Raw genomic sequence first — 19,717 nt, forward strand, 5'->3', positions numbered from 1 at the left:
GTTTAGAGAATAAATACATTATTTAATTAGTTAAAATAAACTACTTATTTTTTTGTGTTGTTGAAACCCTTCCTTCCTGGCAATGTTAATAAAGTATTGACGAATTTGTTATTTATTAAAGTACTCCTAATATTTTACTCATTATTTTATCGAATGCAACTGACTATAAACTTCATAAATATTAAAACTATGAAAATAAAAATTGACAAATTCATTCTTCACTTAAGTGAATATACTAATAAAAATTCATTTTAAAGCTACCGCCACTGGTAGAAACGATCCGCCCGTCTGCGCGAAACACTACGTCACATTCCCAAACTAAAGTTTGTCGGAGGCTATGCACTGACGATGGGTCTTAGGACATTGGGCTTATGAATTTTTGGAAGGCCGTAAATCCTTGGAATTCGCGATGATTTTTCTCTGGGTATAAGAGATTTTTTTATGTCGAGAGGTAGAGTAGACTTATCTATGATGGATTTGGTCGTTTTTTCTAGATGGGTGGTGGGATCATTTGGGATGAGTTTGTATTCTGCGGAATTGAGAAGTTCGAACATTTTATCGAATAGAAGAGTTGAGAATGACCGTGACATTACCTTTGTCGGCCGGAAGGATGACAAAGTCAGGGTTGTTATAAAGTTCTTTGAGGGCACATCTTTCTGAAAGACTGATATTCGGGTGGGGTGATGGTGGGGGGTGGAAGTACGGAGAATTCTGGCGACATCTTGTCTGGCAACTTAGGCTTGGTCAGAAGGAAGATGAGAAATAGTTTCTTCAGTTTCACAAATAATTTTCTCAGCTGGAATGGAAAGAGGAGTGACAGAAAAATTGAAGTGAAAATGGGCTGTGGATTTTGTTGAAAAATAAGTTTGTCCACTTCGGGTTTCTGGGTTTGGGTTTTGCTGTCAATATATTATATAATTTATTAGCGTATTATTTAAGTACAAATATGATGAAAGAATTATTTACCATTTCTGCCATTATACAACCCAAACTCCAGATGTCAATGCCGGGACAATACATCTTTGCCCCTAAAAGTAGCTCTGGAGCTCGGTACCAAATTGTTACAACTTCATGTGTGTATGTCCGAGTTGGAAGGGAAAATGATCTTGACAAACCAAAATCTGCAAGCTTAATATGTCCTTCCTTATCAACAAGTAAATTCTGTGGCTTCAGATCTCTGTGTAGTATTCTGTGAGAATGCAAATATGCTAGGGCTTCAATCAACTGCTTCATATAATTCTAAAATTAAAAGTACGTCTGAATATAACTTAATAACTATTTAACAAATTCATAGGAAGTTAACAAAAAACAAAAAGAATTAACCGGATATTCTGTTCAATTTTATGAAAAGATTCTCATACATTTTTTAAAGTAATTATGTAAAGTTTTAAATTAATTTTGTTGTTCAATAAATTATTTGTTCCTTTTTCGATGTATTTTTTCTTTTTTCAAGCATTTTTTAAACTCCTTGTGATAAAAAATAGGATATCTATTTAAAATTCAAATCATTCAATAGTCTACTGAAAGGTCGCTAATATGTTTTTTTCTAATAATAGCATAGTTTGCTTTAATTTTCCTAAAAACAAAAACATATTGTACCGTTTTTAAATAAAACGAGCTGTTCGAATTTATATAAATATATTTATTTATAAGTTTACAGTTCGGTAATATCTTAACAACTAAAACTAACTCATAACATCGTTACATATATATACCAAAAGTATTATTATAGAATAATCCAAAGTAGTCCCACCTCTAATTCTCATACGTGACCGGTTGTTCTCTCTCGCACTCGATACATCGCGAAAGTTCTCGAAGCGTTTTCGAGATGCAACCGTTACATGGGCCATGCCGAAAGCATGTTCGTAACAATATATATTGGACTTAAGTGCTTTTAATTTATGCTCACAGTATTTTTTCTTTAAATGTAAACAGAAAAGACCAAGAGCCTCTTGTAAATATTTGGGTGTTCTTCTTTCTTGTACAGTCATTTCTTGACATTTTCCAGATTACTACACCGATTTTTATTTGATTTAATTTACTTAAATATTTTAATTGCTATACAAAAACGGTTCATTTTTAGTTTATTTCTACAATCTTAGATTTTAAAAATGGGTACAACTATAGAATATTTATATTCATTTTTAGATTTCATCTGAAAAAAAATTTCAAATAGATCAGCATGTCAGAACCGCGAAACATTTAACTAAAAAAGTAAAAACCACATCCGGTGAAAAATATCAACCTTCAGTGTCCAAGTGCTTTCAGTTCCAAAAAACAAACCAAACAAGAAATTTTTAACAAAGACTTTTGTCGTGTATTAGTATCTTCTAATATACCGCTTTCAAAATTATCTAATGGAAACATAAAAACTTTAGTTCTTTTTTAAAAAAATATTGCAAACAAAATATTCTTAGTGAACGAACTCTAAAGAGAAATAATGTCAATTTGTTATACTCCTCAGTTATCCACAACATAAAAGCCGAAATAGGTAATAATTACTTTTACATATGTGTGGACGAGACCACTGACTCGTCAGGAAGATACATTGTGCACTTTTTGATTGGTGTACTTAGCGATGAAACCTTTCCAAAATCGTATTAAATTTCCTGTAAGCAAGTGGAAAAAACCAACGCTTTAACAATATCACGGTTTCTACAAGAAGCATTAGCAAACTTTTTTCTTCCTGCTGCTGTGCCTTAATGATAAATTATTGCCTATTTTATCTGATGCCGCACCATATATGGTAAAAGAAAGACAAAATTTAAAAATATTTTATCCAAACTTAATACATGTCACTTGTTTAGCGCATGGAATAAACAGAGTTGCGGAGGAAGTAAGAAAATAATTTCCACTAGTTAACAGTTTAATGCGATCGTCAAAAAGGTATTCCTGAAATCACTTGTAAGAATACAATGTTACAGAGATATGCTTCCTGCTGTTCCACTGCCACCGCAACCCATTTTAACACGTTGGGAAATATGGTTGGAAGCAGCTAATTGCTATGCTGATCATTTTGTTAATTAAAAAAAAAATTAACCTTTTTACGGATGATAGTTGCCAATCTTTATTGGAAGCTAAGCAAGCCTTCCAAAATAACATCCTCTAACAGCAACTGTCATTCATAAAATCAAATTATAGTTTTGTCCAGAAAACTATAACTCAATTAGAATCCTCAAAATGATCATTGTTAGAGAGTACAGTTTTAATAAAAGAATTTGAGTCTTTGTGTTAAAACGTTAAAGGTACTATTGGAAAGGAAATTTTTCAAAAATTTAAAGTAACCATGGCAAAACATAGTGGTTACCAGGTTCTTTCTGAAGTAGTTCAAGTACTAGCTGGATCCAATTCCAAGGATTTCTCATTGAATGTTGGCATTTTCACCTGTAGCGGTCCGAAGTCGCAACCTCGTTGGTAACAGTTTCGTACGGCTGTTTACAATTGTCGGACGTATAATGGTTCTGGTCGCTCCGGTATCCACCAACAACGTATGCGTTTTACCATTTATTTCTCCATCTACATATACACTATCTTCACGACATTTCAAAGAAGCTATTAGTATGAGAGGGTCTTGCCACCCCTAAGTCCGACTCGTTCTAGTTTTCCTGATGGTGATTTTCTTGATTTTATGGTCTTCGTTTTCTTGTATGTCATACTTTTCATCATATTAACGAGCTGGTCAAGTTTATCTTCATCTCCTTCCTCTTTTACAGTCCTAACTTTCCTGTACCCGCCAGAGGCCTGCGTAGCTGACTCGTATTCGAGGGCGGCGGATAAGACATCAACCAGCGACTTGTGACGAGCTAATCGCAGTGTTCTCTGCATTTCATGATCACGAAGACCATCAATAAACGTTTGAACGGCCAGCTTTTCCATCATGTCTTTGGGAGCTGTTGGATAAGCATATTGTACTAATCTGGCAATATCTACCTCATATTCTTGAAGAGCCTCATCTTTCTTCTGTCTTCGATTTTTAAGCTGCGACTGATATACATGCTCCAAATGTTCGTGGCCATATCGCATATTTAACCTCTTCTTCAGTTGTTCGAAATCATCCGTCTTCTCTACGGCTATGGTCTGAAGCACATCTAAGGCATCTCCTCGAAGAGCGATAGTCAGGTTTAAAGCCTTTTCTTTTTCAGATCATCCATTCGCTCTTGCAGCTGATTCGAACTGTAGTTCGTGTAGTTCTGTAGTTTTTCCATCACGATTTTTCGTCGAAAGTTGGGACTTTCACATGAACAGAACCTCCACTTCCTTCAAATTTCGGCCGTGTTTCCAACTTACATTTCGTCTCTTCTGTTTTTCTCTCTCTGCTGTCCCTGTTTCCTCCATCTTCCTTTCCATCTCTTTCCATATCTTTTCTTCGAAGGCCAACATATCGGCAGCAACTTGGTTTTTTAACAAAGATATTCTATCGTCCAGGGCAGACATCTCGGAAGTAACTTTAGAGATGTTAGCAGAAACTTTCCTTTCCAGAGAAGAAATCTCGTTAGAGACTTTGTTTTCTAAAGAAGCGATGTCGCCGGAAACTTTCGAAAGATCGCCAGAAACTTTGTTCCCCAATTATGCGATGTCACCAGAAACTTTATTCTCTAATGATGCGATGTCACCAGAAACTTTGTTCTCTAATTTTGAAATCGACGAGATGACTGCATCATCCTCCAAAGCGTTCTTTAGTCGTTGGACTAAATCAGCCTTTTTCCCGGTAGACGCTAATTCTCTAACCTCGAGATGTCTTCTTAAATTCGTAACTGTGAGCTTATAAATCGTAGTCATTTTCACTATTTATTTAAACTATTCCACTTTTTCTGACACCACTGTAGTATTTTTATTAATCTAATTTATTGTCTTTATTTATTATCAAAGGTTCATATTCAAAACTAACTGTCACTTAAATAAAAGGTTCCTCTATATTTATACTAAACAACCGTTAGACTAGAATTCCGGCGATTCCCTTCGAACAGACGAGAAGGTCACCCGGGGTTTTCATCCGACCTGCATCTGGAAACTTCGAATCGTAGGAGACCCGTCAGGTATTACCTGGGATTTCTGCCGCTGGTGTATGATCTAGAAAAGACTTGAATGGAATAAAATAATATCTTATTTTCTTCAAAAAATTTTATAAAACGCAAAAATTGAATGCTATTCTACGACTACGCGGCATCTACATATAAAAATATCTGAAGTTGCATTTGTTGCCCCACTCTTTCTTATTTTAGAAGCAGTAATAGCGCTGACATGACCCTTCCCTAGTAGTACAAATAAGGAACTAAAATCATGATTAACTTTTCATTGTTTTGTGTATAACCTTTGCCGACGCTGAAAAATGACAGTGAAAGATTCTTCTATATACGTCTATATTCTTTGGTTGTACAGTAGGCGCCACTTACAAAGATCCAGCGCAAATCCCTAATTACGGTGCAATAACCCCGGAGGTCAGCAATCCCAATCAGCAGTTTTGTCAGCATTTAATTTTTATATAAAAGAAATTTAATTACTATTGTAATTAAATTGAGTTATTTTCGATCAATAAAGCAGTGCAGTATAGTTGTCAAAGTTATTAAGAGTTTTATTAAGTACCTTCGTAAGTGAAAACCTTTAAGTGGCACAGTGCAGTAAGCGGGAGAGTCTACAGAAGATCCTCGTTGTTCTCAAACGTTTACCCGCTACGAACCAACCAACTTCCAGGGAAAACTATAGCCGTTCAACCCCAGAAGTCTACGAAAAGCCAGTGTTGAAGTGCAGAAATCAATTTATATGGCGAATGACGATAAAAAGAAAGCGAAAGAAGAAAAGAAATCAGTTCCTTCGAAAACAAATGCACCCAAGCATCATCATTTATCTGTAAGCAAATTTAATCTTTTTTCTAATCATAATTTAATTGCTTCACAACATTCATCTCTTAGAATTAGTAATTCTCTTTTAACTATTAGTGAATCGATTATCGAACCTGGTGCTCCTTCTATTTCGCAAAATAACTCAGCTTCTCAAGTTAGTTTAAAAACCAACGTTAGTTCTTTAAGCAATACTTCAAAAAATAGCTCAGATATACCATCTATAATTATTACTCCCGCTAGTCAATTAAATACACGCGGGGGCCGTGGCACCCGCTCCTGCTCTAGTTTTCGATGTCAATAAAGATCTTTCCATCATACCTGATTACGATGGTAACCCTAATGAACTTCACAACTTCATTGAAGTTACTACAATGCTTCTTAATAATTTCCGACAACTTTCAAAATCACATGATAACTTGAGGTGTAATGAAGAAAATTAAAGGAAGACCTCGAAGTCATTTCCGTATATGGGTGTAAAGATTGGCCCACATTAAGGACCACACTTATTCAAAATTTTGCCGATCAACGTAATGAAAATTCCCTATGAAACTCCTCAACAATTTCACGAGAATGTCACTTTTGAATACAATTTCGAATCATATCGAACTACATACCGACAATGCAGATGTAAAGAGGAGCAAAGAGGATTACGAGAACCAATGGGATCAACCATACGATCAATGAGGCCTACAAATCTTGCTTTCGCCCTTAAATTCATCCACGAAGAAAACAATATTGAATATTTGCAGAAAACAACCAATTTTTCATTGCCAAATAAGAATTCTACCCACATACAACCCCAGAGATAGCCGCAGTTCACAATACCACTACAATGGCAACAACCGATGCCCAGGCCACAGGTACATCCAGCACCGTCCCGACCAACATTTACCCCAAAATGGCCAATACAACCCGCTCGATCTCAACCGCCAAAGCAACAATTCATGGCAAACACACAACCTCCAAGACCTAACCCATGGGCAAGCAGACCACCACAACAGTACAAACCAACACCGATGTCTGCAAGTACACACCAAACGGGATATAACAGAGGCCCAAGCTTCAGAAACTTAAGGCCACAGCCACAGCAACCACACACCCCAAAGTTCACCGTAGAAGAGCTGTTCAATATTGAACAACAGGACGAAAATGGTACCGATGCCTACTATGGAGAATAGGCATATTACTATCCAAATCAGGACGCATATTCAGATAACTACCACGTAGAAGATTACCAAAATGTCCGATACGAAGATGTAAATTTTCCAAAACTCCAGGAGGAACACAAAGAAACGTAATCGAGCTCTATTCCTATTTAGACAAAAAAACTTCCATATATCAAAATTAAAAATCCTACCCTTAAACTTCTTCTTGATACAGGGGCAACCAAATCATTTCTTAACCCCGAAATTGCATCCAAATTTTATAAAAATTTTATCAAACATGAACCGTTTGTAGTCAGTTCAATATTTCAAAACCATTCACAGGAATATTGTGCTGAAATTCCAATCTTTCCAGAATTTAACTCTAATATTAATTTAAAATTCTACCTTTTTAAATTCCATAAAACATTTGACAGTCTTATCGGCCTCGATAACTTAAAACTTCTACAAGCACATCTTAATTTCCCAGCATCCACACTAACTACAGCACACTCAGTTCTCCCTATCTTTAATAATGAAACCAACAAAACACAATTTTATACAAATTCAATAGTAACCCAGAACAATCGCACAAGTACGATTTCCAGTAAAACAAACAAAAGGCACCATACTTATACCAAAGAGAAGTACAAGAAATACAAGGGGCAACTCTAAGAGAAACTCTCAGTGAAGCCTGCAATCAACTAGCCTGGACCGAAATGATCAACAACACTGATGAACCTATTCAAGTAACACTCACCGATCTTGTTAGAAGCAATCCAATAGATCTTCATGAATATCACCTGTATACTTCGGACATCATTCCTATGGAAACACAAACAATAATAGATAGCGATCCTTTCATTAGAACAAATCATCTAATTCCAGAAGAAGAGATGCACATCAGACGTTTACAAATCAAATAAAACACCACATACGAACAACGGATGAAGTCCCAGTTTTCACAAAATCATATCGATATCCACACCTACATCGAGAAGAGGTTCAAAAACAGATAACATCAAATGCTGGACCAAGGCATCATCAGACCAAGTCAGTCACCCTGGGCATCTCCAATTTGGGTCGTACCGAAAAACCAGATGCCTCTGGAAAAATTAAATGGAGAATCGTAGTCGATTACAGAAAGATAAATGAGAAGACTATAGACGATAGGTATCAAATCCAAAATATCACGGACATCCTTGATAAACTCGGACGCTGTTAATACTTTTCCATTCTCGATCTTGCCAGTAGATTTCACCAAATAGAAATGACAGAGGAAGATATACAGAAAACAGCATTTAAAGTGGAAAATGGCCATTACGAATACCTTAGAATGACTTTTGGTTTGAAGAATGCACCCCTACATTCCAGAGAATAATGGACAATGTGCTTAAAGGACTCATAGGAGAAATCTGCTTAATATACATGGATGACATCATCGTATACTCAACCTCACTTCAAAAACACATGGTCAACCAAAATCTTCGAAAGACTACGACAAACTAGTTTCATGCTACAGATAGATAAAAGCGAATTAAAAAAAAAGAAGTTGAATTTTTGGGTCACGTCGTAACTCCCGAAGGAATAAAACCAAATCCAAGCAAAATTAAAGCCATCATAGACTATCCCATACCAAGACTACCAAGGAAATCAGAGGATTTCTCGGACTACTTGGATATTACAGAAAGTTCATTACGGATTTCGCAAAAATAACAAAACCGCTAACCTCATGTTTGAAGAAAGATGCCACGATAGAACACACCGAACAATTCGTCAACTGTATCAAAATCTGCAAGAACCTGTTAACCAACGAACCACTTCTACAATATCCGGATTTTACGAAGCCTTTCAATCTCACCACAGATACAAGCAACTTTTCTATAGGTGGTGCAATCCTGTCACAGGGTAAATTTAAAATTCTCTCCGATCACCGACCACTTCAATGGCTATTCTCTTCAAAAGATCCGAACTCGAAACTCATTAGATGGAGACTAAAACTTGAAGAATTCGATTATGAAGTCATATACGAAAAAGGAAAATTCAATACGAACGCTGATGCATTATTCCGTGTCGAAATCCACACTAAAGAAGTAAGTACCATTGACGAATACGTAGAAGAAATAATCAGTCTATTGTCCAGAAAAGAAAATGACAGCATATCCAAGATCAACCATCCAAGCTCAGTATGCGATCCAGATGAAGTAGATCCTATGGATAACTTAGACGAAATTATCAAAGAAAAACAAACATCCGGCGTAACTGCAGAAGAAATTAAAGTAATAGACGAACTTTTACAAGAAGAAAACCAAAATATTGAACAGTTGTCGATTAACATTCGTCGAGTGTAGATCGAGTGTGTGTGTGTGTGTGTGTGTGTGTGTGTGTGTGTGTGTGTGTGTGTGTGTGTGTGTGTGTGTGTGTGTGTGTGTGTGTGTGTGTGTGTGTGTGTGTGTGTGTGTGTGTGTGTGTGTGTGTGTGTGTGTGTGTGTGTGTGTGTGTGTGTGTGTGTGTGTGTGTGTGTGTGTGTGTGTGTGTGTGTGTGTGTGTGTGTGTGTGTGTGTGTGTGTGTGTGTGTGTGTGTGTGTGTGTGTGTGTGTGTGTGTGTGTGTGTGTGTGTGTGTGTGTGTGTGTGTGTGTGTGTGTGTGTGTGTGTGTGTGTGTGTGTGTGTGTGTGTGTGTGTGTGTGTGTGTGTGTGTGTGTGTGTGTGTGTGTGTGTGTGTGTGTGTGTGTGTGTGTGTGTGTGTGTGTGTGTGTGTGTGTGTGTGTGTGTGTGTGTGTGTGTGTGTGTGTGTGTGTGTGTGTGTGTGTGTGTGTGTGTGTGTGTGTGTGTGTGTGTGTGTGTGTGTGTGTGTGTGTGTGTGTGTGTGTGTGTGTGTGTGTGTGTGTGTGTGTGTGTGTGTGTGTGTGTGTGTGTGTGTGTGTGTGTGTGTGTGTGTGTGTGTGTGTGTGTGTGTGTGTGTGTGTGTGTGTGTGTGTGTGTGTGTGTGTGTGTGTGTGTGTGTGTGTGTGTGTGTGTGTGTGTGTGTGTGTGTGTGTGTGTGTGTGTGTGTGTGTGTGTGTGTGTGTGTGTGTGTGTGTGTGTGTGTGTGTGTGTGTGTGTGTGTGTGTGTGTGTGTGTGTGTGTGTGTGTGTGTGTGTGTGTGTGTGTGTGTGTGTGTGTGTGTGTGTGTGTGTGTGTGTGTGTGTGTGTGTGTGTGTGTGTGTGTGTGTGTGTGTGTGTGTGTGTGTGTGTGTGTGTGTGTGTGTGTGTGTGTGTGTGTGTGTGTGTGTGTGTGTGTGTGTGTGTGTGTGTGTGTGTGTGTGTGTGTGTGTGTGTGTGTGTGTGTGTGTGTGTGTGTGTGTGTGTGTGTGTGTGTGTGTGTGTGTGTGTGTGTGTGTGTGTGTGTGTGTGTGTGTGTGTGTGTGTGTGTGTGTGTGTGTGTGTGTGTGTGTGTGTGTGTGTGTGTGTGTGTGTGTGTGTGTGTGTGTGTGTGTGTGTGTGTGTGTGTGTGTGTGTGTGTGTGTGTGTGTGTGTGTGTGTGTGTGTGTGTGTGTGTGTGTGTGTGTGTGTGTGTGTGTGTGTGTGTGTGTGTGTGTGTGTGTGTGTGTGTGTGTGTGTGTGTGTGTGTGTGTGTGTGTGTGTGTGTGTGTGTGTGTGTGTGTGTGTGTGTGTGTGTGTGTGTGTGTGTGTGTGTGTGTGTGTGTGTGTGTGTGTGTGTGTGTGTGTGTGTGTGTGTGTGTGTGTGTGTGTGTGTGTGTGTGTGTGTGTGTGTGTGTGTGTGTGTGTGTGTGTGTGTGTGTGTGTGTGTGTGTGTGTGTGTGTGTGTGTGTGTGTGTGTGTGTGTGTGTGTGTGTGTGTGTGTGTGTGTGTGTGTGTGTGTGTGTGTGTGTGTGTGTGTGTGTGTGTGTGTGTGTGTGTGTGTGTGTGTGTGTGTGTGTGTGTGTGTGTGTGTGTGTGTGTGTGTGTGTGTGTGTGTGTGTGTGTGTGTGTGTGTGTGTGTGTGTGTGTGTGTGTGTGTGTGTGTGTGTGTGTGTGTGTGTGTGTGTGTGTGTGTGTGTGTGTGTGTGTGTGTGTGTGTGTGTGTGTGTGTGTGTGTGTGTGTGTGTGTGTGTGTGCACCGATATTTGTGGTAACGTGTGTGAACATATTCCTGTATTATGGTAACTTCGTAAATTGTGGTAACTTACACACGTTACCACAATTTCATTCCCCAACATTTTCTTTGTTTTAATAGTATTTACTGTCTAAATAACTTTAAATACTCTTTTTTCTCATGTGCTCTTAATAGATATTGTTTTTAATACATAGGATCGAATAGAGCTTAAATAAAAATTGTATTACGCCGATTCTGCGTATGTTGCCAGAAATCAGGTTGAGGCAGATTGAATTTACACACGTAATTGTGGCATCGTGGGCGTGGTCGTAAAGTGGCGCCCTCTGAGATGGCCTTGCGGTGTTGCCCATTTCAGTTGAAATAAAATGATTTTTATTTCGATGTTGGGAATAAAACGTGTAAGTGTGTGAAAGGTGCCACAAAAGTGCAACAATTTTCTTATACGCGATGGCGATGTTGACCAGAAATAATAGAATATTAATTTATGGAAATATTAAAGGAATACTAACTTAAAAAAAAAAGCGTATTATTTCTCCAAACATTATAGTTAGATTGGGTATCACATACTAATTAAAATAAAGTTTTCTATATTCAGTGATGTGATGTGGCCATTCGTATAACTTTTCACACCTACTTTTCATGCAAATTATGTAAGTTTGACTTATGAAAATTACACTTTAAGAGTTCTGTAGACCCGTATAAAAAAATATAAAATTGGTCGTCTATTCATCCGTCTGTCTGACTCTGTTACACAAAATGTATTTCGAATCTACGAAACCGATTAAATTGAAATTTGGTGCATATGACCCAGTTGCGAATAGTTATGTGAAAAATAAACTTTTAAGTATAAAGAAAACTGAAATACTATGCCTTAAATTTTAGATCAAATTAAAGGGTCTGTTGTGAGTTATTCAAGTTAAAATTTTTATTAAGTCTAAGACAATTTAAAATTGGAGTTGAAATAGCAGCTGCATGAACTTTCCATTATCAATGAATAAAAGACTTATCACAAGAATTGCTTCCGACCAGCCTTGAGAAAAACTTTTGGAATTATTGTTGGTAGAGTCCTCACTATACATTTTCGGACATATGGAAACTATTTTATTTTTAATTGAAGAATTTTTTTTAAATCTTAGAAAACTATAATTTTAGAGTCAAATGATATAAAATGCTTTTCAAACATCTCCCTCAGTTATTGCAAATAAGTATTTCAAAATGCTAATCTTGGATCTTTTTTTAAATATAATGGGAGATTATATGATACCCTCTTTTTAGAGGTTTATATAATAACTTAAAACACAAATCAAAGCGTTGCCACAAAAATGACGGCTGTCAAATTTGAGCGTTTTTATACAATATGCCGTTTTTTAACTCAAGAACCAATTATCAAAACACTATAGCATTTATTGTTTACTTTCTGATCTGATGGAGATTAGTATCAAATAATATTTTGAAATTCAAAGACAAAAATCAGGCTGTGTATGCCAGACAAAAAGGTGTGGGTTCGAGTCCCATTGTAGGCCGGATTTTTCTTCCCCAATTTTCTAATATGATTTGATAACGCTATAGTAATTGTATCAATCTTCTTCTCTCAGAAGAACCTATCCATTTATGTAATAAAGTATGGAACATTCCATTTAAAAACAATGCTCAGGATCTGTCAATGTTCGTCAACAAACAATTTTTCGACGTTCGAAATCGACGTTTAAAGAAAAAATGATAATAACATACACTAAAAAAATAAATCATTATCGTGTTATAAAGCAATTTAAAAAAAATTATTAACTTCGACTGCTTCTAGATCGTCTTTTTAAAAGTAGCGATTTTATGTTCAGTAGACCTTATAAAATGTCAATAACTCTGGTTAAAATTTAAAGTGAAAAAATCTTTTTTACAATGTCGCCATCTTCTACTTCTACTGAAATAAAACAGTGTTATGTTATGTTTTTACTAAACTCTGACCACTATGAGAATTTTCCACCTCTAAACCAATCTTATTCGGAAAAGTTCCCGCAAACTTATTATTCGAGCCAGCGAAATTAAAAAAATATATTTTTGAAATACCACAGTGTCCTGCTAGATTTTTATGAATTTATTGCCACCCTAGTAATTTATCACTTCTCAACTACCCCTTATGGGAAGTCAATAATTCTGTTGGGATAATATTAAAGTAAAAAAATCTTCTTTTGCAATTTCACCGTCTTCCACTTATAACTAAATTGAAAAAGTGTTTTAAGTTTTTACTAAACCTTGACCACCCTGATAATTTTCCACCCCTAAATCAATCTTATTTGGAAACGTTTCCGCTAGCTTAATATTCGAGGCAGTGAATTAAAAAAGAAAATTTTGAAATATCACAGTATTCTGCTAGGTTTTTACGAATTTATTAGTACTTTAGTAATTTTTTATCCCAAGACTAACCCTAGTGAGGAGTCAATAATTCTGGTAGGTTAAAATTAAAGGGGTAGAATTTTTTTGTAATTATACTGCACTTTATTCAAAATAAGAAACTGATCTGTTTTTAGTAAATGTTAACCAACTACACGTTTTTACTAAATGTTAACCAACCACACCAATTCTATCAGCCACACATTTACTATATTTTTTGTGTTTTACTATATTTTTAACAGACTAGTCATTTTTTTCTCGGCTACTTAAATTAAAAAGCATTCTCAAATGTTACTCGGTGCTAAATAATATATACTTTTTAAATGTTTAAATATATGGAATATTTTAAATATAGAATAGTCTAAATATTGAAAATATGAAAATACTTTGTTACAAAAATTATAAATTTTAACTGTTTTAAAAAAGTTACTCGGATTCGCGTCGTGAGTACCCTTTTATGAATATAAAATAACTGAAATCAAGTTGAGTTTTAGTAAATACAATGGAATCGTTATATTTAACATAATACTTAGCAGGTAAGAAATATTCAAATTCCAATAATTTTATTACATCCATTACTTTAATTAGCTAATTGTAAAGGCGGATCGAGACACCTTGCACACCTATTGTTAAAAGATACCGGATAGGTACCTGAAAATTTGGAAAAAAGCTTAGGTATTAAATATTTTATTATTATTTAAATAATAAAGGTATTAAATATACTGTTTAGGTTAGTTGTATAACATAAAGAGTTTATATTACTTGGAAAACATTTTAGCAGATAAATATTTTAAGAATATTCAAATAAGACGGAAATTACAAGTTGGACAGAACAGCTAGTTTAGATTATTTGAGTAGTAAAATAGATTTATATTAGCTGCATTTCAAAAATTTAAATATATTTATATTATTTAATTTTATGTCGATATTATATTTATTGTCAGTTGCATATAGGTAAAAATTAACAGAGTACATATGTCGTGGTAAGGAAAGATGTAAGTTTTGCGGTAATGAACATATTAGTGATACTTGCGAGAAACAATACCCTTCGTGTATTTTTTGTACACGCAATCATTCTGCTACCGATAAATTTAAATGTTCAGAATTTTCCGAACAAAAATCAAACATAAGTTATGTGGAAGGCCTTAATAAACATAAATCAAGCTATGCATCAGCTACCAAATCTCCCACAGATGGATCTAAATATACAATCAATGTAAAAAGAAAGAGAATCGAACCCCTTAATAAACATAAATTAAGCTATGCATCAGCTACCAAATCTCCCACAGATGGATCTAAATATATAATCAATGTAAAAAGAAAGAGAATCGCAACAAGTCCATTATCACCAGATCCAACTATCCTCTTCCAACTGTACCCTCTAGACCCGTGTATGAGAGTTTTAGAAATATTCCACAATATCACAAGGTAACTTTAAGTCAACCGAGTACTTCTTCTTTCTTAATAACATTCAACAATAAATTCAATATCCTTCAGTATAATATAAGATCATTAATACACAATAAAGGGTTACTAGAAAAATTTTTGTTTGATAATAATATTCATTTGAGTATTTTAAGTGAAACTTGGTTAAAGAAACATTTGAAACCAAATTTTAATGGATATCATTTGTTTCGTTCAGATAGAGAGGATGGATATGGTGGTGTAGGTATTCTTCTAAAGCAGTGTTTCCCAAAGTGGGGGTCGCTATGAGGTACTAGGGGGTCGCCGAAGATTTCCAAAATAAGACAAAAGCACCACTTTGTTAGATCATGTATTTTTATTTTAACAACGCCGTAAATAGAAATTAACAATTATCAGACGAAATATAAAACTAAATATTAAAGTCCGTAAAAATAAAAGAGTAAAACGAAGTCAAATATTATAATCTTAATGAGAGCTATGCGCCTGTTTCTGTGAAACTAATCTTTCAAATCTAGGCTGTGTATTTGAGACACACACAATTATATCATTTTCAAGTACGAGACGATTTCTAACTCTTGTTTTAATGGCAGTCATAGACGAGAAACTTAACTCACACAAATATGATGTTACAAATGGAACCAAACATTTTACAGCTTCACTCGCCAACTGGGGGTATTCCTGCATCTTTTCGGTCCAAAATTGGTCCGATTTCTGGGAAAAAAATTGGAGCTTCAACATTCCATCACTTGATAGTTCAATAAGTTTTTATTTCATGTTTATTGGTATTTCAACATGCTGAAAGGAATCGGCTAAAAACGGATTTAGTATCCATCTGCAACTGTCGAAACTGTTTTGAATTTCTTCGGGGAAATAATCAGAGCTGTTGTTTTAAATTGAGCAAAGTAACATGCATGTCAGCAAAAACTTGTTCAAAATTTGTAGCACTGTAATTGGATACATTTTCCATAATTTCCTGAAGGCACTGGAATGAATCGAGTTGTTTTTTGCCAAGTGAGGTCGACCATAAATCGATTTTTCTTAGAAACGCCTTAATTGTATCTGTGGCTGTAATTATATTAATGTCGCGACCTTGTAAATTACTGTTCAAAATATTTAATTGCTCGAAAATATCAGCAAGGAAACCTAGTTTCAGAAGCCAAATAGGATCGGAAAATTGATTTTCATATGGGGACTTCTCATCTTTCAAATGCATTAAAAGCTCTGCTCTTAAGTGAAATACTCTTTTTAAGACGTTGCCCCTTGAAAGCCACCTTACTTCGGTGTGATAGAGAAAATTTTCAAATAAAGCACCCATATCTTCGCAAATTTTTCTAAAAATACGGGTCTGCAAAGCTTTTCCTTTAATGAAATTTACAACTTTAATGATGGTTTTCATAACACAGTCCATTTCAGGAGGTAAAGCTTTGGACGCAAGAGCTTCTCGATGTAAAAAACAATGTCTCCATTTGGCATTATTTCTTGTAATTTGACGACAAGACCAGATTTATGTCCTGTCATAGCTTTAGCGCCATCTGTGCATATAGCAATACATTTACCCCAGTCAATATCATATTTACTTGTATGTTTCACAAAAGTGTCGAGTAAACATTTTCCAGTGGTATTGGTCTCCAATGGGGAACAAAATAAAATATCTTCTTGAATGCCAGTATTTGTATCATATCTTACAAACGTAATGAATTGGGCACAGTTAGATATATCTGTGGATTCGTCCATTTGAAGAGAGAAGTACGTGCATTTATTAAGATTTTCCACAACTTGCGCTTGAATATCTTCTGCCATATCACTAATTCTTCTTTGGATAGTACCTATTATTTGACAGAGGTATTGTATTTAATTTTGCAGCCTCTCTTTCCCCACACATTATATGTACCATTTGAACAGCTGCTGGAAAAATCAGATTTTCAGCAATTGTGTGCGGATTACTAGTTTTGGCAACACGATAAGCAACTTTATAACTTGCTAATAATGCTTTTTCATTAGTAGTGGTTGCCAAGGGAAAACTGTCTTGCTGTTTGTGAAGGACGTTCAGCTTTCTTTCAAAGAATTCTACGGGCTTGTCTTTTTTATCTGGATGTTTGCTATTTAAATGTCGAAGTAACTTTGATGGCTTCATGCTTTCTTTTGACAAGACTTGTCCACAAATAACACATTGTGGTTTATTGGAAATAACGGTAAAACCATATTTAAGATATTCATCAATGTAGAATCTGTTTTTCTTTTTATTGCTGCTACTGCTACTTTCAGACGTAGATGGTTCTGCACTTCTTTTTAAAAAACTTATCCGTAATTTATAATTTATCGTAGACGTAAATACGTAAACGGGAATACGTAAGTCGTAAAATATTTACTCATTACTCAACACCGCGTTCGCCACCATAGGCTGTTTAGATTCGAACTGAGGTTTCGTTGCGCATCGCCGCTTATATAAAGCCAAAACGAGGCTACGAAAACGTTCCAGAGTGCCATCTAGTAGCGAGCGCTTTCGCGATTATCATGGAAGAGTTTTGCGATGTAGACACAAGCTAATATGTCGCGGTGTACAATGTGCAGTCGACTTCTTATTATTAATTTTTATTGTAAATGCTATTCTGGCAGAAGTACCTACTACTAATTACTAGTGGGACAGATCGCAATCATTAAAATAATTGTATTAAAATAAAATAATTGTTTTTGATTTAAACTTAAACAGTAAAGTAAAATTAAATTTAAGAAACCATCAGATAATTGTAAATTAGGCACGCTATTTCTGTCAAATAATATTGAATAAATGAGTGGAGGGAAATTGGGGGGACGCGAACAAATTTTTTAGCAAAAAGGGGTCGCGGTTTAGATAAGTTTGGGAATCTCTGTTCTAAAGAAAAATATTGCTTTTAACAATACAAAGAGTTTTAAGAGTATTGATGGTTTAATGACTGTCTCTCTAGCTGTTAAAGTAAGTAACTTATTTACATTAAATATTTATTCGATATATGCCAAACCGAAATTAAACATATCTGAAAAAAGTAAGTTCGTGTAACCTTCTAGCTAAGGTCTAGTGTTAGGGTTTTCAGGTCGCGCAAGCGCCCCTAACATGACTTAACGACTACTTTCGTAGCCCGGACCGACGGCTTTACGTGCCCTCCGAAGCACGGTGGCAGCTCAGTTAAATTAGAAATTGAAAATTTTGTCGGTGCCAGGATTCGAACCCGGGCCCTCCAGCTTGTTAAGCCAGTAACACAGTCACTGAGCTACGGCCGCCAACATATCTGAAAGAAGTTGGTCATTGTTTCTTGAAAGCCTGGAAAAAACTTTTCTTTTTAGCAGGAATTAATTTACTTTCAGCGATTGTAAATACCAACCTAGTTTTTCTTAATAACGGCGCGGAAACTATCATTCCTTCATTATACCATTCTATTGTATCTCCTGATTTGATTACATTATGCAATTGGCAAACAAAAATAAATACTTTAGGATCAAATCATTTTCCTATATTAATAGAAATCAAAAGTAATAATTATATTATTAAAACAAATCAAAACAGATGGAATTTAAACAAAGAAAATTGGTCACTTTTTTCTGAAAATATTGAACACAGTAATAATCAAAATAATATAAAACGATGTAATAAAAGTATAGCAGAATTAAACAAAGCAGCAGAAAATTCAATACCCAAAAAGAAAAAAGTGATCAACTCGAAATTTAATAAACATTGGTGGAATGAAGAATGTGGCATATTAATGAAAAATCAAAAAGATGCTTTTTTGCGATTTAAATTAAACTCAAATGCAGAAAATTATATTTGTCTACAAAGAACAATGGCTTTGTGTAAAAAACTAATAAAACAGCGCAAAAAAGAATCTTGGAGACATTTTTTTACTTCAATAAATAAAAATACACCAATCACACAAATATGGACAGAGATTAGAAAATTAAAAAATAATTGTAAAGAACCAGTCAGTAAGGTAGTAGCAGGGGAATGGACAACAACCTTTATAAACCAAGTCACGCCACCATGGGTTGAAGAAGAAGCAGTTTACCCTCTTCAAGTAGAAAATATCAATAAAATTGCAATGGACAGTCTGTTAAAGAAATTTAGTCTCAAAGAATTCCAGTGCAGTATTAAACAGCACAAAAATACGGCACCTGGTATCGATAACATTCATTATATAATGTTATACAACCTTCTATTATCCTGCAAGATTACTTTGTTAGATATAATAAATAATATATGGGAAACCACGCAGTATCAAGAAGATTGGAAGAAATACATTATGATTCCAATGTTAAACCCGCAAAAAGATCCAAATCTAGCAGAATGATACAGAGGTTTTAAGTACACTGGCATCCTGTGTACTTAAAACATTCGAGCGAATGCTCAAAACAAGAATGGAATATTGGCTAGAATCCAATCTCAAACTACCAAAATATCAGTTTGGGTTTAGAAAAGCTCATTCCACAATAGAAAATATTACTCATCTAGTCACTGACATTAATGTTTCATTCTCATTAAATCGTTCTATCATAGCATTGTTTATGGATATTGAGGGAGCCTACGATAAAGTAAATCTAGGAATTCTACATCAACAAATGGTGCGAATTGGTTTTAGTTGTGAATTTTCTAGAAAAATAATAAAATTATATTGTAATCGCATAATTAACCTTAAAATAAATGAGGAAATTTTAGATACAAGAACAACAAGTCTGGGATTACGACAGGGTAGCGTTTTAAGTCCTATATTGTATACAATCTATACCTTTGACCTAGAAAAGCTAACAGACGAATTCAGGGACATTACGATACTGGAATATGCTGACGATATATGC

At 35.3% G+C, this 19,717-nt stretch overlaps 1 protein-coding gene across 1 annotated transcript in view; it reads right to left on the reverse strand.

Annotated features, from left to right (window-relative positions):
• LOC140445579 (cyclin-dependent kinase 2-like) overlaps window positions 1-19,717 on the reverse strand; it is an 80,242-nt gene that overhangs the window by 16,477 nt on the left and 44,048 nt on the right. The window contains exon 3 of the mRNA XM_072537702.1: window positions 967-1,239. Coding sequence (XP_072393803.1) covers window positions 967-1,239 — 273 coding nt within the window. The remainder of the gene's footprint in view (window positions 1-966; window positions 1,240-19,717) is intronic.

Source organism: Diabrotica undecimpunctata, chromosome 7 (assembly GCF_040954645.1).
Source record: "Diabrotica undecimpunctata isolate CICGRU chromosome 7, icDiaUnde3, whole genome shotgun sequence".
Lineage (NCBI taxonomy): Eukaryota > Metazoa > Arthropoda > Insecta > Coleoptera > Chrysomelidae > Diabrotica > Diabrotica undecimpunctata.